The 23,813-nt window shown below is 36.4% G+C and overlaps 1 protein-coding gene across 1 annotated transcript in view; it reads right to left on the bottom strand.

The window, feature by feature from the left end:
* LOC120626720 (NADP-dependent malic enzyme-like) overlaps positions 1–18,195 on the bottom strand; it is a 29,731-nt gene extending 11,536 nt beyond the window's left edge. The window contains exons 1-2 of the mRNA XM_039894367.1: positions 17,965–18,195; positions 15,409–15,619 (exon numbers count right to left, since the gene is read on the bottom strand). Of these exons, the coding sequence (XP_039750301.1) occupies positions 15,409–15,619; positions 17,965–18,053 (300 nt within the window). The 5' untranslated portion in view covers positions 18,054–18,195. The remainder of the gene's footprint in view (positions 1–15,408; positions 15,620–17,964) is intronic.
* Positions 18,196–23,813: the final 5,618 nt, after the last annotated feature.

Raw genomic sequence — 23,813 nt, 5'->3', positions numbered from 1 at the left:
CCAGTAATGGAACTTCAGAGACACATCTATCATAACAAGATAGCGCTTGGCTGTGATCTGATTTTAAGTGACAATTTACTTTTGGGTAGGGTTTACTGAGGTTTACATTTTATTTGCCCCATACACCCAAAACAAAAGTTTGTAAGATATTACAGAAATGTATGAAAGCAATATTCTAAACGATAAACATTGAGCATTGAGTCATAATGAAAACGGAAACTCGTCAATAATTATGTTAACGCATGGTCATTGGCCTGAATATGGCGGATATGCTAATGGAAACATTTTGTTTCAATACTAATTGATAACTTAATTCTATATCATACGGCATACCTGCCTACGTGACCCGTCGGATCCCGCAATGTGCATTTCCCGACTATTTTTCCCTGAGCAGGTACTTGTATCATTGGAAGTTTGTTTTTGTATAAAGTTATAACAATTGTCGGACCAAGCAGATGGCTCATATAATAAAACTTTCGCCTATTAACAGAGTAACACTTGGCAGCGCACGCAAGAAACACTTCCCACAAAGTGTCCGCCCTGTGTCCATCAACCTGAGCCTTGGGTGCATGGCAGCAGAAATAGGCGGCACATCATTGGACGAGCTCTGTCACAAGATCTCAGTACAACCAACCAATTCGTACCTATTTAATTATTTTAGCAACATTTTTTGCAATTTTAGTTTGGGGTTTGACGCAACACTGAAGATACTGGCAATTATTTTATCTTAATGCCTGCCTTACGAACCGGTGGTCACTACACACGGACAGACTTGACGTTTCAAAAGTGCTTGTATTAGGCCTACTTAAATGAATTTTGAATTAATAAATAAATGAATTTTGAATTAATATTATCTTCGAAATAGCCTATTTGATTTTTATTCCAATTTAGTTAGCTCTTGGACGATTTATGAGGTTCACGTAGAATGTTCTTAGTTTCCAAATTATTCCAGATTTTGTAATAAATATCACTTTACTTTTATAAAAACCGTAAGTAAATGATTATTTTATTAATAATCAAAAATAATATTTAGATGCATAATTCCTTGAATCAAATAATTTTAATCGTAATTTTCTATTTGGTAACATAATTAATTTAGTTAGTCTTTGGTAATCTACTTCTTTTGCACCGAGAACAGATTTTAGATAACGGTAAAACCATACATCGTCAGCTGCTATTAACCACACCACCAATGAGTAATCCAATCCATATTTTACCTTCTCACCTATTAATTATGTTGTTTTGTTTCCCGCATGATTCGTACCTACAACCACGTTGGAAGTACAAATCAGTTACATAACGTTGATTTTATTGACGCATTTGTTACCTACCAGCTATTAATAATTAATAGTGTTCGATTTATTATGATTACGTACGCAGGCGTACCTATCTATATTTCAGTATATTACTAGTTATACTGACTTTTACTATCGTATGTTTAGTAGGTGGGCAACATCTTCTCTTTATAGAAGAAAATGTATAAATGTATACCTAATCGTTTGTCAGTTTTGTGTATGCTTGCATAAGTATTGCACTAAACCGACTGACTGACTATCTTATGAACCGTAGTAGGAAGAAAGACGGAATCACAGAGTATGTACCTATTTCATACTTATATATACTATTATAATAACTTACAGAAGTTTTATAAATAACAAAATGGCACGCTTGAAACTACAAAAGCTCCTACGACTATACAGAAAATGGTCCGCGAATTATAAGTCGATCTTAGGGCTTTAAACTTGGAAACCGACATAAGTTCATTTATTTTGTTTAAGCCCGTTTGGTTTTCTAGGCTTCGTTAGAAAAAGATAATTTGGGTACGCTTCTATACATTTTAGAACAAACTTATTAAAATGTCGGGTACCTATATAGATACTTTTTGACAAAACAGACATACTGTAGGTATTTTTATCGGAAAATATTTCAGACTCTTGCGAGTTCTCTGTGAATACGCACTAAAGGCGTTAGCATTGATGATACTGTATAGTACACACAGTGCTTAATAGTGCTATGCAGTGCATAGTGTATGGCTGAGAACTCACGGAGCGAACTCCACCCACGCCATGAAGTGTTAAGTGGATAGCTGTTGCTTGCTGGTGCCGCTGTAGCAGCTAGCTGCGTTTGCCCGCAAGCTTAAATAGGTCATAACGATCCCCTTCATGAATCAGTGAATATAATCGAAACCTATTAGACCGTCTTTTTAAATTTCTATTGTGAAGTAAGTATAGGTAACACAACCGCTTGTTTCTGGTGTCTCCATGGTGGTATGAGAACTAGCTGAACAGCTTTGCAGCCGTCATAGTCACAGCCAGCCTAGCAACAGCCAGCCAGTCTAGCGACTATCGCACGCCAAGTTTGCGAACAACGCGACGGTCGCAAACGCAGCTTCGGATTCCATTCAACCGGGTCTCGTGAGTTTAGAAATAAAACAGCTGCCCCGCAATCGCAGCGAGCGCGTGTAAAAACCGCTCTTGAGGTCACAGTCTAAAGCATACAAATAATTTCGAACTAATCGAAGTCGGAGGCGTGGCTATGACGTGAGTGCAGGTAACGGGCTTGGTACCTTCATACCCACTACTTAGCATTTTTTTATCGTACTACGAACGTGCGTCCTTATAAGATACTTAATCGTATTTATTAATTCTATCACGTTTCTTAGTGTGGACGTAAAATTATCGATCAAAGGCGCTTTACCGACAAAATGGTAGTTCGAAAACAATCATATAGCTATCAGTTTTTTATTTCAGGGTGAAACCAATGACATGAGGATATTTTAAGAATATTATTTCATAAAAAAAGATCGTAGACATTAGACAGATTAACAGTGTAGAAAACCTTATAAGCCTAGTTCACTTGTTTTTTATTATGTTTTTCTCCACAATCCATTGTGTCTAAGTCCCGACTGTGTCAATACTATGTACCTTCAAAAATCGCCAAATGAAATGATTTTCAATCCGGGCCCAGACCTACCTATAAAAATACACAAGTTTCTATCAAACATGAAAATGTAAGTGAAAAGAATAGACAGACACAAATATCTACAAACCCGTGAATCGAGAGCCGCTAAACTGTCAGGCACAGAGTATAGCTCACGAAGAGGTGTCAGCTGCCACCAGTCTCTTTCCATTATTGACTCCACCCTGAACCGCCCTCGACCCTCGTCAACACTCCATTTACGAATGTTCTTTATAAGTCCACATTCACAATTTTTTTTTTATTTGCGTCGGATCAGATATACTACTATTTTATATTACGTTTAAGGTTTGACGGTAGCGGAAGTAGAGGTGTGCCGATCTCACATAGTTCATTAAGGAATAAGACGCAAGGTTAGTGTTTTTTTTTTAAATTACAATAAGCCAGTGCTTGATTGCAATCATGACTGCTGGAAAGCAATGAGGTCTGAATGTCTAAGGTCTGAGGTTGGAACACACACTCACATATAAGCGAGTGCCTATGAGTGTGTGTGCGTTCGCGTGATTTGAGTTTTCATTTTATGCGTTCGTTTGTTACCTTTTAGGTAGATACAGGTTATTATTTTTTTCAAAAAACTTCGATCGATCGACCCTTAAAAAGATACTACTACTACTTTTTTAACCTACCGTTATTTTTTTCTAAAAATTATAATGGCCAGTTCTAATTATAGGTACTTTTAAAAGACAATTTTCCACAGACATAATTATAAATGTTAAGTAGACTTCTCATAAACAAATTTCCACTTGAACGCGGTCAATAAATCACAGAAACACCGAGAGCTTCGTTGTCGTCTCCACTTTTATACAAGCAAATAAATATTTAACCGTTGTTACTTTACGAGCGCAAAGATCTACATTTTACGATTGCAATCTAACAACTAAAGTACGAGGAGTAAAAAGGCTGGTGATACTTATGTCTATCGTCCAATAATACATTTATTAGAAATAGCAGCCGTTATGTCTGGGATTGCGATCGATACGCCTATCCTGAGGTAGAATGAATAGGTCTTCTATACCTATCCTATCCTACTATTATTGTTCCATTTAATTTATTTCATACACATTTCAACCTCAGGAATGAATTTCACCCCTACCCATCCGCTATCTGGATATCTATATTCTACAACCCTGTATACCAAACTACTTGTTTCTGTCGTACGCTTGCAAAATGGGCTTTCAAAGTGTGTCTAAGATGTTCCCTCAGATTCAAAAGACAAGAAAACGTGTAAGGTAATGCTAAGTAGAATCGTACAGGATAGCGCTTCAGTAGAAACCAATACCTATTACTCCCCAAGACGGACAGCGAACTTATATTTGGGTGATGAAATTTCATCCCTACAGGCTTAATGGAAGTTGACTATATGAAAGTCTCAAAGCATAAGTAAGGTCTGTCTGTTTATACTGACTCTGTTGGAAGGCATACTCTACCGAGAAGAGCCGGCAAGATATAGATCTACACTGCCTTTCAAAAACTAAGAGAAAAAAATATGAATGATGAATAAGATCTTATTTTTCATTGTGATTTTTTGATGTCTTGGACATCTCAGTTTGTTTTTTTTTTTTACTTGAACACGATGTTCTCAAGAACTACTGGTCCGTATCAAAAAAATATTTCAGTGTTGCAGCCCATTCGTCTATAAGGCTATATCATCACGGTAAAACCAATAGGAGCATAGCACCAATCACCAATGCAGAATGTCTCAAAATCGGGTTTTATTTGCCTTTTGAGTGCATCCGCTGCGTGCACTGAGTAAACGGTTAAAGTTTCGCAAAAATCATGTTGTTCAAAAAGTTCTAAAAACAAGTCTGCAAAAGCATATGCATATCTTTTAAGATTGACTTGTACGCGGACGAAGTCGCGAGGGAGCGCTAGTCTAGTATAAAATTGATCAAAGTGAGTTTCTCAGTTAAATCGGAGACCAGAATGTCAACGCAATTAACACTATTAACGTTTTTGTGTATTAAAATTACTTTAAAATCAAAAGGAATTATAACTACTGATATCAAAGGCGAAGTCATTATTGCAACCTTCATGTGTGCGTGAAATATGATTGGTAATGCGCCTCGGGCGGGCGGAGAGTCGAGCAAACGTAATGGTGCTGTCATATTGCAGCAATAAAATATGTTTTAAAATGTTACTAACCGTATTTCCAACACAAAGTCTACTATTTGAATTTCAATTTATTCAGCAAAATAAAAAAAATGTTACATTTATTTCGCTTCAATCGTTTTCCCGGAATAAAAAATCAAAAGCACCCACCCTGTCTGTATCCCGGTTGCGATCTATCCCTATCCAAAATTTCGGATGATTGGATTACGTCCGGTTCAATCTATCTGTAATACTTATATTAAAATTGTATGGATATTTTTTGACAATAACAACGTTGCTAAGTAATAAATCTACTTATAGATTACGGATACCTGTCTGTATCCCGGTTGCGATCCATCCCTATCCAAAATTCCGGATGATTGGATTACGTCCGGTTCTAAATCTAACTATCTGTAATATATTAAAATTGTATGGATATTTTTTGAAAATAACAACGTTGCTAAGTAATAAATCTACTTATAGATTACGGATAGATTGAATAAAGAAAATGTTCACTAGAGTACACAGATAAAAAAGGCATCTCTTGTAAATCCCCCGGGAACATTTCCCGGTCACTTCTTTTGGATTAAAAATACTTTATGTCCACAGTCCGTATACAAGCTGTATATTATATGGGCCACAAAATATCAATGGCTTAAAAGGTTAACCCGCTAGCTTTTAAGACTGCATAATCACTTACCTTCAGGTAAGATTACAACCACGACCTAACCTGCAGTGAAATGAAAAAGAAAACTTGTTACAATATTTTACAATTAGTGTAGTGTGGCAGTGCCATACGAGCAACGTAGCCTAGTTGCAAGTTTGCCCCACATACATATCGAGATATTAAGGTTAAACCTTTCAGAGGTCACGTCTAAAAGGCATTTAATCAAAGTTCCTAGTGGCATTCAAAGCAAGGATGTATTGAAGTGTTAAGAGATTTATATTCGACTAGCAAATGCCTGTTACTTTGAGAGTGTAATCATACTTATACTGTACTTAAAGATCATAGATGCAATAAAGCCAAGCTGGAGTGACCAATTTTGATGAAACACTGTTAACTTTAAAGGTCTTAATTGCATTGAAAACCCAAAAAATTTAAACACATACCTACTTGAAGAGGGTTAAATTTTTTGAAAATTTTCGTATAAGTTGCGTCATATAAAAAAGCGCTCAAATTTATATTAGTAATGGACGCTCAAATTTATATTAGATGTATTTAGCGTGATTCAAACGAAACGTATAAACCTAATACAAGTATAATCACTCAATCTATATAGTTCTATATAACAAACTAATTCAAGAGCCGCAAAAGAAATAATAAATCTATAATTACGGATACTTCATTTAAATGTAATAATTGGCGTAGTAACAATTATTAACAATTGCTATTCTTTGCATTCACAGATATCTAACTTCTCTGACATTGACCGTAAAACTCAGCAGGATGTGACAAGACTCAAGATCACGAACGCGACAGCAAGTTCAACGTGTATCGACAAAAGTGTGTCACTCTCACTAAACTCGACAGCTAGTGATGACGTAATATGGCAAACGTACAGTCAGTTAAGTGAATGTATATAGCAAATCGGGTCGTTCTACTCCAGTTTTCTCTGAATAATGATGAAATCGTGTGCAAATTTACGAAAAAAAAGTAAGAAGGCGTAAACGTATCCTTAACACATTACAGCATTATTTAAGTAATAAGAATGCTTACGTTTAATTAAAATATGAGCCAGGCATTGAGGATTAAATAAAAACTAACGTGACATTATAGTTGGCGTTAATTTATCATTGAAGTTGACGTAAATCTGTCACTAACAGTTAGTTTTTGTTATAGTAATATTTATGGACTGGCAATCAATGCAAATCAAATTAATTGGTGGTGCCAATTAACGATTCAAGTAGGTATTTATTATTCACAAATAACCATAGCGGAAAAGGCAGACACCTTTTAATTATAATGAGTCTGATTGGAAGAGGAGCTTATCTTCCCCGAAATGGCCCGGAATAATATGCTGCTGCGAAGGGAGATTGACTGATTTTGCGACAGGTTTCAGTTGACGTCAGCTCGGTCGTTAAGAATACGCCAAACCCAAAAACCAAGTCTTTTTTTGTTTTTTTGTATCTATTATTTATGGACCAAGCAGATAGGCCACAGAAATTCCTACTTCTATTGTCTTCGAATTTGAAGAATACATGTGCACTCGTAATTTGAGATAAGGCCATGAAGAAGAGTTAAAGTAGTTAAAGTCGACACAACTTTCAATACATTGCATCATGTTAGCTCCATAGGAGAATCTATTTGTTGGTGCACTGTCAATTAACTTGCGAGATGCTCGTAGCATTTATGCCTGTTCTACCAGCCTTAAGCGTTACTTCTTTAACTTAAATTTACACTCAAGTATCACTGTAACTTGATTATTATAAAAGAGCTTATATATTATTTATTTAGTTGCCATATGGCAGATAAGAACACAAGCAACAGCTGTTACCAGCTATCCACTTTCCGCGGATGTCTTACAGTTTTTTTTTTGGCGTGGTGGAAAAGCTTTATTGCTTCCTCCGACCCTTGGGCTAGACGGAGGTTATGTGGGACTCCCCCCTCTAAAGGGGTATACCCAAACCAAAAACCACCACGGCATGCCCCTCTTGTTGGCTTTGTTAAACGCCCGGGGAACCCGGATGTCTTACAGCCTGAAGGATGATAACAAAGAGTGGGCAGGGGCATTCTCTGTGCTGCTACTAACATCAACTGCGATCACCAAACTAACGTGGTGATTATGGGCAAACCCTCCAGTTGGAAGAGGCCTTTAGTCCAGCCGTGGACTGTTAAACGCTATGAATGAAATTAAATAAGTTTTATATTTCTGTAAGTAGCTTTATTTGTAATAATAATATGCTACTAATCTTATGAACGTAAAAGTTTGTGGGTGGGTACCAGTGGCGTGCATTGAGGGTATAAAATCTCCTGTACGAAGTATAAATACGTAAGGGTAGGATTCTTATTACTCTTACAATGCGTATTCTTAAGTTTTCTATACTCGTACTGGAGATTTACTCCATTTTATATCATCTGCATACCCTTTGCATACCCTCTATGCACGCCACTGGTGGGTACCTACCTAGGTATTGATATTATGCGGATGTATTCATGTTTGTTACACTGCATTCTCACGAAACAACTACTGAACAGAGTTGACTGAAATTTAGAATAGAGGTATATTATACCACATCCCTACTAATATTATAAATGCCAATGTAAGTTTGTTTGTTACGCTTTCACGTAAAAACTACTTAACCGATCCTCATGAAACTTTGTACACATATTCTTGGAAGTGTTAGAAGTAATATAGGATACTTTTTATCCCGACATTAAGCTCGGTTCCTTTGGGAGAGGGGATGAGTGTTTGATGATTTTACACCATAAATCCGACAAATTATAACCGATTTAAATAATTATTTTTGTAGTATAGAGGTTATAATAAGTGTTTAATTTTGCCCAAACTGTGGTTGGAGATAGAGGACAGAACTCCTCAGCGGACAGCAGCAAACCCCTCATTTAGGGATACTGAATACTTTAATTTTTTTTAGATCTACAACTAAATTTAATGCCACATCAAAAATCAAAATCAAACGCAGACGAAGCCGCGGGCAACAGCTAGTATAGTACACTAGCGGAACCCAGCGCCATCTGTCGGGTTAATTTGTGAATCTAAACAATCCAGGGTGCCACCCAAATGTATACCAAAAAAACATTCAAATCGGTCCAGCCGTCTAGGAGGAGTTCAGTGACATACACACGCACACAAGAAATATATATATATAAGATATATATACATTGTGAAGTCCACCAATCCGCACTTGGGCAGCGTGGGGGACTTCTTCTCCTGGACTGGGACCCGTGCCTTTGCAGTATGCCAGTAAATGGTAATTGATTGCTATGATGATGATCTAAATCGAGTATTAGTGATACTTTTTAAGTGTGATAATTAGCTTAAAACTCGTTTGCGACTGGAATTTAATAAACTAATATTACTTAACAGGTAAACAAAGATGGGTACAATAACAAATACCAGTAGCCAATTTACATTTTGCAATCAGCGTGAAGGATTACCTCAAAACCACTCTAACTAATTTACTATACCTGCCAACCTACCTAAGTTATTAACTAAAGTTATTAAATAAGCCGTGTCATGTAAAAAGAGCACTGATGGGCTTACCAAATTTTGGCAATTTTAAAAGTAAAAATCACCTTCCTTACAAAATGTCGTTAAGATAATTTTATATTTTTTATTTTACATCTTTTTATTATGAAATCGCATGATACGAGTACAGAATTGGTTTTATATTTATCAGCCTTTTAACCTCTCACTGCTGGGCGCGGGCGTCCTCCCTCATAGGATAATCCGCTGTCCAATGTGGGTTGGCGGGCTAAAATGATTATGGCATGTTAGTGTTAATAACCAAGGACGACGGACGGAGGTTGGCACCGCCAATTTCCTAACTCCGGGCTTGGTACCAACTGTGATAATATGTATTGGGTTTGAATCTCCGGTTGGGGCAATACAAATTTTTGCCCCAACCCGAGATTCAAACCCAATACCTCTCGAACCGTAGTTACACATGCTAACAACCTAATAACTAAATATGTACGTCAGTAACAAACATGAATTCTAAAATACATTTATTATGTTTTTAAATTAGTTATAAGATACATGTACGTATCCTGATAGTTTCAGGTTGACCTACCTATTTATATAAAGCAAGGTAACCGTAACCGCAAAGTCTAGGTCAACATCTAAGATTTACAATGAGTTATCTAGTTCGTGGTACAAATGTATGTTTATTTGTACAAGGTGGATCAGGTGATTAATTATTTTATGTATGGGCGACAGTAATAGCTAAATACTTGTTCATAACTGTCAGTTAACTAAACGTTAGCAAGTTAAAATAAAAAAATAAAAACTGTATGGGACCTCCTGCCTTGTGTTTTAGACTAGACCTTTATTATAAGAAATTGGAAATTAAAACCTGAAGCAATCAAAAACAAGTTGAAACGTTATTATATTCAGGGTCCGTACAAATACAAGGCGGAAGTTCATCCAAACCACCTACAAGTTCCATTAATTAACATTATAAAAAATATTTTTTATCCTTACTTTAAATGCTAATTCTTCCATAATTAAAGTTAGCGTAATGTAATCGAGATTTAAACAGTAACGTATTTTTTATTTATTATAAACAGGTTTAAAATTAAATTAAATTAATTACAACGCCATCTAGCCCCAAAGTAAGCGTAGCTTGTGTTATGGGTATGACTAGTGAATATTTTTATGAATAATATACAGAAATACTACTTCACTAACGACTACAACAAACAGCTAAACACCCAGACACTAAAAAATATTCATATTCATCACACAAATACTTTCCAGTTGTGGGTTGTGTGTTTGTGTGTTTCAGTGTGTTTGACTCAGAAAGCAGGGTCGCTGTACACTGCGCCAATCGGCCGTCATTAAAGCTAGAATTTGCGAATCACCGTTACCAGTAAGAAAAGGCACATGAAGACTAAAATAGTGGCAATAAAGAGCACGGAATCCAAATGACAAGTAGAAATGATATTTTTTTTGCATTGCACCGAGCTGTTGCTGGATAAAAGAACGATAGTCCGTTCGTTTTCTAAAAGTACAGCATGATGTGCTAACAGGTCAGTACAGGTCCATAACTGAATGTATAGGTATTAAGTCCACTTATCCATAAGAGTCTTGATAAGTTTACTCCAATGAAAACAACAAAAGTTCACTAGTAGATAATATCTAGTGTAGAAATATATAGAAATATATATAGCAAGGCCGAGTTAATTTATTGTTTCGGTCTATTTAAGTGTGTTTTTGAGGTTCATTGTATGCACAACAAACTACTAGGTATTATACTCTTCAGATACCTCTCAGTAATAACGAAATATATTTAAAACACGTGCGTTTATATAAACCTACCCAATTCGCTTTAATTTAAATAAAGACGCAAAATATTATAAATTAAAATATTATTGTTTGGTAAACAGTAAAAATTTGAGCACGTGGTAATCTGTAGATAATATGACTATGTACTCGTAAGTGTAGGTACCTATGTTACGTTTGGAAACACATTTTCTATTGTGCATCGATATTTAATGAGTGTGATGATATCGTACTCAGACTTATTTTTCATTAGATATTTGTTAGGTTTATCAACACGTTATGACTATCGTACCTACGACATAACTGATAACAGCTACGAGTACGCTACGAAGGGCTACCGTACCGTAATAAATAAATAAATAAAAAAAAACCTCAGCATTTACTAAACAGTAGAATACAAAAAGTGAAATGTATTTTTTTAAAACAGAACAGAAGTTAGTACTATTTGTTTTTTAACTTTGAACAAAAACCATTATTTACGTTCAGAAAAAATATTTTTTATAGCGCCTTGATAGCAACACGACGAAGTGCTACCTTTATACTACCTATTTCATAGACCAATTTGCAGAAGGAATAATGTTATCTTGTTTCCATAGTTACGATAACGAAAGTGCAAATAGAGGCGTATGTTATGATCGCATGGTTTTACTAGGAGATATCACGCGATTTGTCCTACATAGGTACTTCAATTCATAACTAGCACTATCTGCCTTTAATTAAATAACTATTCTCAATCGAAAGGACAACCTATAAATAAAGTTTATTATCATTTCAGCCAGCGGACGTCCACTGCTGAACATAGGCCTTTCCGAGGAAGCGTCACCTCCCTGTCACTCTCTTTATGTCCTCGATCCATCGTGCTGGAGAGCATCCCACACTACGCTTGCTTGTTCCACTCAAGAACTTTTCTGATCCAGCGGTCATCGCACCTACAACAAGCATGGCCTGCCCATTGCCATTTCAACTTGCTGATAGTTTGGATTATGTCAGTGACTTTGGTTCTCCTGCGGATCTCTTCGTTACTTAATCAATCTTTCAGGGAAAATCTCGCCATAAGTCCCAACCCTCTCCATCGCTCGTTGAGTGACTTTAAAAATATAACGCTTTTTTAATTCCATCTCCTTTGTGCATCAGTCCATTCGTAAGCGTCCACGTTTCAGCGCCATAAGTGAGGACGGGAAGGACACGCTGGTAGAAAACTTTAGTTTTCAGCCACTGGCGTATCGGTGGGAAGAATTGACTAAGTTTCCCAAATGAAGTCCAGCCGTATTCTTCGCCGTGTTGGCTTCTTCTTCAAAATGTTTTGTTGCAAGTTGTACAATCTACGCAAGGTACTTGTATTTTGAAACAAGTTTTATGTGTACATTTTTAACTATTAGAGGACTTCTTACAACGATCACTAGATGTTTATTAACCAAAACATGTCTTAGATGTTTTTGCAGTTTTATATGCAATATATTATAGTAATTTCAAAGACGTGTTACATTTTTTAAAGAACGAAAACTTAGATATTTTTATTTTTGGAGCTAAAATATACCCTGTGATGATGCAAGATCATGACTAACGTAGTATTTATTGCTTTGAGTAATAGGTATGCAATTAGTGTTTTGTGATTGTTTACCTAAAGAGAAATAACAACAAATTTCTTCACTTATTCTAGGTTCAAAGGAACATTTTACTAAATTTATGATATAATTTAATCTCTAAGCTTTCTAAGAGATTGCAAATAAGCGGAGGGGAATCGACCTTTGAAATTCTCAGTCGTTCAGAAAGAGAACAATGAAATATTTCTTCATCTTGATGATTCCTGTTGAATATTTAAATCGTTCTATTTGCGCTACAAATATTTGTTATCGTTGAATTATATTACGCCATTTCCAGTCCTGTTTTATATACATATGTTTAGTAGGTACTCGTACTCTACGTAGTGATTCTCCGGACGAATTTTCTTTCTTTAAAAAATATTATGTCTTTGTATTTACTATAATATATTGCATCTATAAACTTCCAAAACATCTAGTCATTTTATGGTTGGAATAATAAACATCTAGTTATGGTTGTCCCGAGTCCCGACTTTTCTAATGGTTGTAAATGTTCACATAGAAATTGTTTCAAAATACAACTACCTTGCCCAGATAGTACAACTTGCAACAAAAAATTTCGAAGAAGAAGCCAACACGGCGAAGAATACGGCTGAGCTGGGCAGCATATGGCAAACTTAGTCAAATCTTCTCATCGTCGATGCCCCAGTGCCTGAAAACTAAATTTTTCAACCAGCGTGTCCTCCCCGTCCTCACTTCTGGCGTTGAAATGTGGTCGCTTACGAATGGACTGATGCACAAAGGAGATGGAAATTTTTGGGCCAAATTGTAATATGTTGAGACCATTGAAAAGTGCTCTACACTACCAATAAAACTTAATTTAGGTTTTGCGTATTCTGCAAAGAACAATTGTAAAATGGTTTTATAATTCAGAGAACCGGGTCTCTTTTTATTTAAATTGGGTCCATCGAGTATTCAAAGTTAGCCCCCAAACTATAAACCTAGAAGGTCAGAGGCAACGTTCATACACAATGACTACCTACCCTAATTCTGTGTTCGGTAAAGGGTGAGAACAATAACTGTCGACTGGTTATCGATTTTAGTATTAACTAGACAATAGTTAGTGCTCATACAAGAATAATTTTTGTGTTGAATATTATTGAAGTTTGTGTTTCTGGCAGCCCAAAGTTAGTAAATTGTTGAATCATGGCTTGGTAAGTTGGTACTTACTTAACTTAAACTAAATACAAATCTTGCAATTAGTATTATTCACGGTTTTTCTAGTATTGGTATTTACTAATAAGGCATTTATAATAGTGTTGACTATTATTTACACAGCCAAGCTAGTCGATCCGATTTTTTAAAGAAAACTAATTACTTACTTACTTAAACCAATTAATTGGAATGGTAAAGCGTAATCAAGGATGATAAAAGGATTTGAATACTTAAGTATTAAACGTGTAGGTACCTAACTAAATAGTTTTTGTTAAGTTAAAAAGAAAATAACGTTTTATTGTACAAAGTTGTATAAATTCAAAACTTTGAAGTATGAGTACGAAATGTCTTTCAAAATCGCAAATGAAACGTGAGTTAATAGTGATAGCTACTCGTTAAATTGAAACTAAATTGATGTGTAATATACAGGAAAACTAACCTCTTTATATTATTAATAATATTTATTAAAAGGCCAATGCCTAATACTCCTATACAATTACGACTACTACGATCATAACACGTAGTCTAATAATTTTTGAAGTAAGCCACTTGCAGCTAGCTACGTAAATAATTTACACGCAACAGGTTGTATTTTGCAATAAATTGACCCTGAAAACCGAAGAACGCGAACCGCAAACATTGTTATAACTCTGGTATTAACGTTTCATGTTTCACAAGTAGTTATTGCTAAAGAAAAGATAGAGTGATCTAAGCTAAGCTCAGACCATATCAAATCTGAAATGTGAACATCTGTAAAAGTACCAGAATTACTCCCACAGCTCAACAAGTTATTTATTAATTTTGGGAAATCCTCAATAGATGAGGTACGCGGATATTCGAAAGGTGTTTAAGTGGCGACGCACTCAAGAAAAATTAATGTCTATATACCCCACACTAAGTATACTTTGTGTAAAACTTTTATTTACAATTTTTCTGTATTTTATGTGGTGTACGATAAAAGTGTATTCATTCATTCGTTCGTTCATTCAATCACTAGGTAGACAAACCTAATCAAATGAGTCATAGGTCGCTTAATACAAGAAGCACAAAACCATGGAGTTTGGGAATTTATTGGATTTTTTTTACGAAAGATAAAGATTATGTTGACAAAATTGAGACAACAGTTGTATTCAAATCTAAGACTTCCAAGAAAAGGCTAGGTTTATTTTAATTTTTTCTATCTATTCAGTGGTCTGATTGGGAGATACGATGACAAACAAAAATATTGCTTCAAAGACCAAAACCTCAATGTTTAGCACTGGGGTTTAAATAAGTTAAATGAAAGTGAATGGGACCTTAAACTATCCTACAACAGCTGAGCTGAACGTTTCCGTATCGCGCGTTACCTAAGCCATGACCTAGCTGAATGCTAATGACTTCACTACCAATACCAATACACTCGTACGCATATACCGAGCAGGTACTCGTATGTTTATGCACAGTAGAATATTACTATGCATATTGAAAGTGCACATAAAAATGCATCAGTTGAAAATTTACGTGTTATGCGTTCCCTATGCCATGACCTAGCCGAATTCTTATGCTAGCTATACGAGTATGTATATTGCATATGTATTACTATAGCGTGTGTTTCCATGTGTTTATATTTGACTTTATGGACTTACCTTGTTGAGTCCGGGATGCTTCAGGCGATCCAGCCCGGATAGTTTGCTGTTAGACTGGCCATCCCCGGAGCCCCAAACACCGATGCGATCGCGTTCCATATCGTACGTACACGTTAGTCCACTGACAGTGAGCGACTGTTTGGAGGAAGCGAACGGCGCGCCACTTTTGTTTCGCGGCGCGGGGGGCGCTGGACTCATTGCGGTCTCGCTCCTGGGAAAACAGGAAAATTTTCAGCGATTACGAAGTTGAGAACCACGTGCGTGCGGTTGCGGCCACCCGATAACAGATGGCGTTGGCCCTTGAACTCTACTATCTCCAATCTACAAAGTACAAATTAGTTTTATTTTGTGGTCGAATCATTAACTATACCATTTAATAAAATTTAAATGTCTGTTTGTGCGGTTTAAGCAATTCACATGTCTTTATCAAGGTACGTACATATAATACAATACAATGGAAACCATGGAGAATAAATAAATAAATATACTACAACAATGCACACATCGCCACCTAGCCCCAAAGTAAGCCTAGCTTGTGTTATGGGTACTAAGATAGCTGATGAATATTTTTATGAATATAATACACTTATAATATATATACAGATAAACAGCCAGACACTTAGAAACATCCATGTTCATCACACAAACCTTTTCCCGTTGTCTTAAATTTTAGATGGTCTTGGTTGTTTTACTCTACTTTTTACTATCTCATAACCACATTTTATTGTAGCTAACTACATCAATAAAATGTGTTTTAAAAAAAATATATATAAAATGCATTCTATATAAAACAATAAAATGTGGTTTACAAAAAGAGGTCAATTATATTTTCTTATCAGTTCAGATCTCCTGTGTGTCTACTATTAAAAGTATTTAGAACTGCAAAAACTTCTGAATAGCACCAACACCTTTAGACATCACACATTCTACGTGCGATTTAACGTTCCAGTACGTTTGTAGAAACCGATTAGGGGTGTTGATGGGATATAATTGCTGAACCTCTTAGACGTTAGCCTGCTACCATCTCAGCCTGCATCTTCACTCATCACCGGATTTTTCAGATTGCATTCAAGGGCTAACTTGTAAATAAATAAATAAATAAATAAGCCATTTAATCCCAAGTAACAAATTAAACATCGAATTACAAAAAATAAATAAATAAAGATATAAACAAAATAAAGAGAATCTAAGTAATAAACATGCATTTGTTAGTTGGGTACCCATCTTCGGGTAAAGGTAGTAGGGCTTCGGGTAAAGGGTGGAGGATGATAAATATACCTTCGATACATTGCTAATTCTATCTACTGGTATTTAGCAAATCAGTGCAACACAATCTACAACGCTTTGCCTAGTAACTAATAAGTAAGTGGGTATATTAAAGTTAAATAATATTCAATGCCTTCAATATTACACCGTAGTAAAGCTACTTAAAGCACATTTTATTATTACCAAAATTTATTTCTGCAGCTGGTGACGGCATGTATCGCAGCTTTAATATCTGTTAAAATTGATACTAACTAGGGGTAAGTATGTAATTTTTTTTTATTATGTAAGTAAATTATAAATGGCAGGAAAATTATAAAAGTTTTAAAAGTTAGTGTAACTAGTTGCAATGGCTGCGTGCCCTCATTGTGACCTTTGCACGCTCGTAATGGTAAGTCGAATCATTTAATCGCAATCGAAGATGGCATTGGCCACATTGCCGAAGATCTGTTTGGTGTGTAGTATAAGGATTGAAGAAATTATAAATTACACCATACAAATTCTCCTGCTTCTCGCGGAGAATCTCTCCGTCTCTCATTTCTCATTAATTTTCATAATATATCATGGATTTCCGCAAAGTAGCGCCTGCTTCTATACAATATCCAAATTACAGGCAGGAAACCACTTGTCGCTTAACGACGGCGGCCGTACGACAAAAAATTCGGAGTGGAAATATTACACGCTGGGAGGCATACATGTAGTGTTTTTTTGTGTACACTAGTTATTTTAGAAAGAAAAAGCAATGTAATTTAAAAATGAAGTGTCTAACTTTTACAGATGTTTTTATAGTAACAAGTAATACATCCTATGCACTGAGTCACGTTCGCGGCGTAAAGATGACGAACTACACAACATTTATAATGTCTTGTTATTAAGATTTTAGTGGGTGGAAAACCGTTTTCGAGTATCGAAACACTCAAGATGTGAAACGTCTTCCTAAGTCTTTCAAAGTCGTACATATTTACTACTGGCCATTATTATTTACAAACTATATAACTAAGGCTTTATTGGAAAGATGGGAGTGAGTCTACACTTGGCGAGAGTGGTAATCACACACTAAGGTTATATTTTCTCCAGATGCATCCTTGAGACTAGAAACCCACACAGGTTTACTTTACTACTCCGCCGTTCCAAAGACCAAGGTCAGTTAATGACATTCATGCATTGTGCCGAAAAAAATAACCTTTCTACCCACAACAGACTGGTCTTCTTTTGCACTTACGCTAAAACTTTATCTGTATTATATTCTGAATTCCGTGATTATAAGCTAAGTTATAACCCAATGTAACTTACGATTTAATCCTGGACAGGTCACCCACGCCATTCAACTGACATTTGTCAAACTGACCAGTGGATTTGACTTTACGATTCAGGAATTCCATTTTTGAATAAAGAGATCAAAATATCACAGAGGAGTTTCAATAGGATATGAACTGTTTTTAATTCTGAATTAATAAAAATTTTGTGGTCAAAGATGGAAAGACTACTGAGTGTCAGGCAGAGCTCACGCTCTCTAAATGACGACTGAAGGTCGGTGTTCAGATGATCTCGTTAAATACATCACGCCATTTGTAATTATCAATTAGGCAAATCAAAGTAAACACTTGATTCCGTATTTTAAGGTCGCGGTCACTGGTTATGCTAGGCGATGCGAAACTTAATTTTTTATAGCTCTTTCTATTTACCAAAGTTTGTGATATCCATTAAAAATCTAAGTGTCTATCTTTCTCTATATTGTGTATATATCTATTATGTGTTTAAAAATATTGAATATACTTATTACATCTAGGTTCTTCCGTGGCCCACCCGATCTTGTCAAGTGCTTTTCACGAATATGTTTCTCTGCGTACATGGGTCAACAGGATCTGTGAGAAACCAGATATTCCGCCACTTATATTGCTTTTTTTTACATTAAATTCCTTTATTGCTTTTCGCATTATGTAGCTATCGAAAATAGATTCCCAAATTGTGGGTGAAATGTTATTTGCTAAAGACACTTGTTTACTATGGCTCGTAGATTTAGATACTGAAGTATCAATGGGAAAGTGGAATTACCTGACTTTCCACCTTAACAGTTTATTCTACCATACCGTAAGAATCGTGAAACACCAGAGAGATAACCATAAAATAAAAAACTGTTTATCTCTTGTACTACAACAGCAACTTTACATAGCATTTGACCATTACTGTGACCTGTTATATCACGCGGGTAAATTCCTACCTACCACTGGATTACTTACAGATGCGTTTTATTTTTACCTAGGTATATACTCACTATATTAATTAATATTGTTTATTTTTTATTTTTTATTGCAGCTTTCGCTTCTCAGGTTTATTCAAGTGTTCATTGCTCTGTTGGGCTTTAGGAATAGAATGTCGATAAACTGTCTCATGTTCATTAGGTTTGTATGACTAGAAATATACTGACTGGGGTAAGGGTAAAAAAGCGTTGCCTACCCGGGAGCCTAAGAGAGCTAATTCGGTTATTATCGCTATCAATATAATATTAATCCTTAAAACCATTACGATGATGACGCCAAAATATTTTGTATGTGACCAACTTCGTCGGAAAACGAACTTTTATGTTTAGGTCCAAACATTTACCACTCAATAATATTTTTTTCTTAAGTCCACAAAGTGATTTTCTGGCGTTATGCCAGGCGCAACCGATTTTTTTCTTGAGCAATATTATTTCTAATTATTTCTAAGTAAATTTATTGTCTGGTCAATCTAAGACCTTCGTTACACTTGAACTCCCCAAATGTTTCACAAAATTACACGTTCTAACCATCAGGGCATCTGAGTGAAGTATCAACTAAATAAGTGCGATAAATTTATGCATATCATTTATTTTTACTACAAACACTAATTAATACATAAATACATTGGTACATTCTTGGTGTAAATGTTTTCAATCTGTGCAGTAAAGTATCAAAACAAAACAAACAAACGATCCTTATAATAATCTGTACTTAGCTCTATCGAAATGGCTTCTAACCGATCACGATAACCAAAACAATTATTTTATCAGTTTAACTGATGTCTGCGTGCACATGTAACAGACAAGATCAGGTCAAGAGCACGGTCGTAACTATTAAGTGTTAGTTTAAAATTATAGATAATGATATGGCAATAACTCTACACTATATCTTATACTATAAACGAATGCGCCTTCACAATGTAGGTACCTACATATAATGTAGAGTCAGCCTGCACATAATTGCACAAGTCATAGGTTAGTCTCTATATTTTACTTTAATGGTGGTGATTGAGACATGCAGAAAGCAAATGTTAAAAAATTCTGCTCTGTGGTTATCAACCTGACCAATAAACCCATTACCCACCCACTACAAATCTGTCCGGCAAAATCAGTAATTATAGAAGTATGGTCTGACAATAGAACTCTAGATAATAATGTTCAAACTTATTATTTAAATAAATTATGGTTTAATCTAAAAAAAGGCTAAAAAAAATTATACCACTGGGTGACCGTTAGTAATTTAAAAAAAGACATATATTTGATAGGCCTTGAAGCTACAAAAATAAGGATTATAATTCTTTAACAATTATTCATTGTAAAGTCAACATCTCCTGAGGATGCTCCGGTTTCGGAGCGAAACGTTGCGTAGAGGGTATATTGCCGAAGAAATTATAAATCTCCACACAGATTCTCCTGCTTTTCGCGTAGTATAGCAAATTAAGCTTAATTTTGATAATCTTCAACAAATCGTCAACAATAATAGTAAGACCCCGAGCCGGAAAAATAAATTATACGATTTCATAACGTTCATCATCAACATCATAATTCCAACCAATCGACGTACACGGTCCCGGGCTGCTTACCTCCAGCGGCTCCCAGCGACTTGCCTGATATCATCTGTACACCTCTTTGGGTCATCTGCCAACCTACACTGCGTTTACTGGTCGCCAATCCATCATGTTAAGACCACAACGTCCATCGGTTCTCCGAAATATGTGACCTGCTCATTGCCACTTCAGCTTTAGCTGGGGGGCTGCTGAGCCATGTCAACAAGTTGTTCTCGAGAGTCATTACGAATCGTCTCGCAAATAGGTTCGACGACTTGTAGGGAGTTCTACAATACACGGTCCTGGGCCGCTTGCCTCCAGCGACTCCCGGCGACTCGCCTGATGTCATCCGTCCACCTCGTTGGGGGCCGACCTACGCTGCGTTTACCGGTGCGGGGTCGCCACTCCAGCACCTTAAGACCCCAACGTCCATCGGTTCTCCGAGCTATGTGCCCTGCCCATTGCCACTTCAGCTTCGCGACTCGCTGAGCTACGTCGGTAAATCTAGTTCTTCTACGGATCTCCTAATTTCTGATTTGAACACGTAGAGACACTCCAAGCATAGGTCTCTCCGTCGCTGAGCGACTCTGAGCCTTCTTATTAGGCCCATAGTTTGCGGCCATGTCTCAGTTCCGTAAGTCATTACTGGCAACACGCACTGTTCGAAGACTTTAGTCTTCGGGCACTGAGGGATTTCATAACGTTATGAGGCGAATGCATCAGTTAAGAGGCGCGCTTTTACTAAAACAAATAACTAGAACTATCAGCAGCTTCAGTTATTAAAGTCAACATGACTGAGTTGAGTGGTCCGACGATGACTCGTTGGGACTTAAGAGCTATATATTACCAATTTTTATTTAAACTGCTCATAATAGATGGTAGCCTCGTGAGCAAGGCTTTGGTTTCTCAGGGACGCACCTCAAAATTTTCGGAGTTATGCGCGTTTTGAGAAATTTAATATGACTTGCTTAACAGGTAAAGGTTAACATCGTAAGGAAATCCGAATGCCTAACAGTTTTTCATAATGCTTTCAAAGGCGTGTGAAGTATAGCAATCCGGACTTGGCCAGCGTGGAGGACTACGACCTAAACCCTGGTCTCTACTCATTCTGAGAAGAGACCAGTGTCCTGTATCTGGTTATTAATGGGTTGTTGATGATGATGACTCTGTTCAGCACAGCAGCATTTGCATTCAGTTGAATGATTACGCCCTGAGAAGGCTTCAAACAAACAAAAGACAGACACTGGTTTCCAATTTTCAAAGAAAGAAAAGAATAAGTATAGAATAGTTTTGTGTGGTTATGCAAGAAGTTAGTGCAGTCATAATAAAGTTTCTAGATGGGGGGGAGAGAACCGACAACCGCTTTCATACAATCTTCTAAACTGCATTTCACCCTCTCATAGGTGGATTTCCATAGTCTACCTGTCTGGGAAGTATCTTCGATAAAAGCCGTTCCAAAATTAGGTAAAAACAGTCAATCAAACAAAATATTTAACTTTCACACAAAACACAAGTCTTATGATCTTATGAAGTGGACGTGATTTCAAACTACGGCATTGGTCAAATGGTAAATGTGTTCAAATACAATCGCACGGTTCTGCATTTTATTACAGGGTTGTACCAAAATTTTTAGGGTATTTGATTTTTCTGTGTAGCATATAAAAGTTAACGAAAAAGCTCACTGAATAACATTGGAACAACGTGGTGAGTGGCTCCATGCGTAACTCTCCCTCCCATTAAAAACTATCTAGAAAGTTCTATCTAGAAGCTCAGATTCCTAATACCGCAAGTTTAGAATGAATAATTAATAAAGCTTTCCACTTCCCGCCGAGTATTATTTGTCAACTTCTCTATCATACTCTTTAAGTCAGTTTTATGACACAGCAAAAATAATTAAATAATGCAAAAGCCATAGACACATACCGATACATATTCATATCTCGTTATATTTTAATTACATTCACACACACTTCCTATGTCCGGTAGCCCGGCAATGTAATCATTGCAGAAGGCCAATAATTGTAATTGTGTTTAGGTACAAATACCTGTACCTACCTACTGTAAATCGTCTTATTTTTATATATATATATATATATATATATATTTCTTGTGTGCGTGTGTATGTCACTGAACTCCGGGATAATGTAAATTTTTTTTATTATCACTAACATGTGATTATTATAATTAACTTTTTTTTTTTTTTATTTCGTTAGTCCTTGACTGCTATCTCACCTGCTGGTATGTTCGTATGCGGTCTAATATGGCAACCACCTAAGATTTTAGGGGTATGGTAGTACTAATCGGTTTCTACGCGACATCGTACCGAAACGCTAAATTGCTTAGCGGCACGTAATAATCCGTAAGGTAGTACCTAACTAGCCACGGCAGAAGACCAGACCGCCAGACCAGAAATTTAGAAATTTCCGATACCGGGGATCTACTGGGCCACATGTACAATATAATTTCCAATCGCATTTATATACGAGCAACTACGAGTATCAAGAGAGCGTACCTTATAATATTGTTCCTATACGAGTTGGCGTATAGAAAGTGCAATTTATATCGAATTTGCTGACTGATGTAGAAAGCTGGAAACGCACGCAATCATCCCAGATTCCAACTTCAGACTTATTTTAAGATCGTTGCGTTGAGATTTTCTACTTACCATAGTATCTTTATTTATATCATAGAAGTAGCTCAGTAAATATAGAAGGGCACATGGTTCAAAGAACTGATGATCGCAGTGAGGTCTCATAGTGCTGGAGTGACCGGAAAATACTCCTACTAGATGGACAGACGTAGAAACGTTCGAACTGACATACACACTTAAACAGATGTACGCACCGACGAAGCCCTACGACTATATAGACTCAAGACACCTTATATTATAAGGCCCTATAAAAAAAAATCTGAAGCGGTAGCCCAATAGATGTGAGCTCGATTTAACTTTCGGGGGCCCGAGTTCGAATCCCAGAACGCACCTCTAACTTTACCAAGTTATGTGCGTTTTAAGTAATTAAAATATAACTTGCTTCTACGGTGAAGGAAAACATTATAGAGAGGCTTATTCGCCCAGCGAATCATCTCTTAAAATTAAGATTAAAACAAAAAAACGGTGAAGAAAAACATCGTGAGGAAACCTGTGTGCCTGAGAGTTCTATATAATGTTCTCAAAGGAGTGTGGAGTCCACCAATCAGCATTGGGCTAGCGTGGTGGACTACGGCCTTAACCCTATCTCATTGTGGGAGGAGGCCGTTGTTGTGGGCCGGTAATGGGTTGATATGATGGTGATGATGGGGTTGAAACAATAATCATCATCAAACCTATACGAAAA

Source organism: Pararge aegeria, chromosome 10 (genome assembly GCF_905163445.1).
Source record: "Pararge aegeria chromosome 10, ilParAegt1.1, whole genome shotgun sequence".
Lineage (NCBI taxonomy): Eukaryota > Metazoa > Arthropoda > Insecta > Lepidoptera > Nymphalidae > Pararge > Pararge aegeria.
This window is presented reverse-complemented; position numbering and strand designations above follow the sequence as displayed.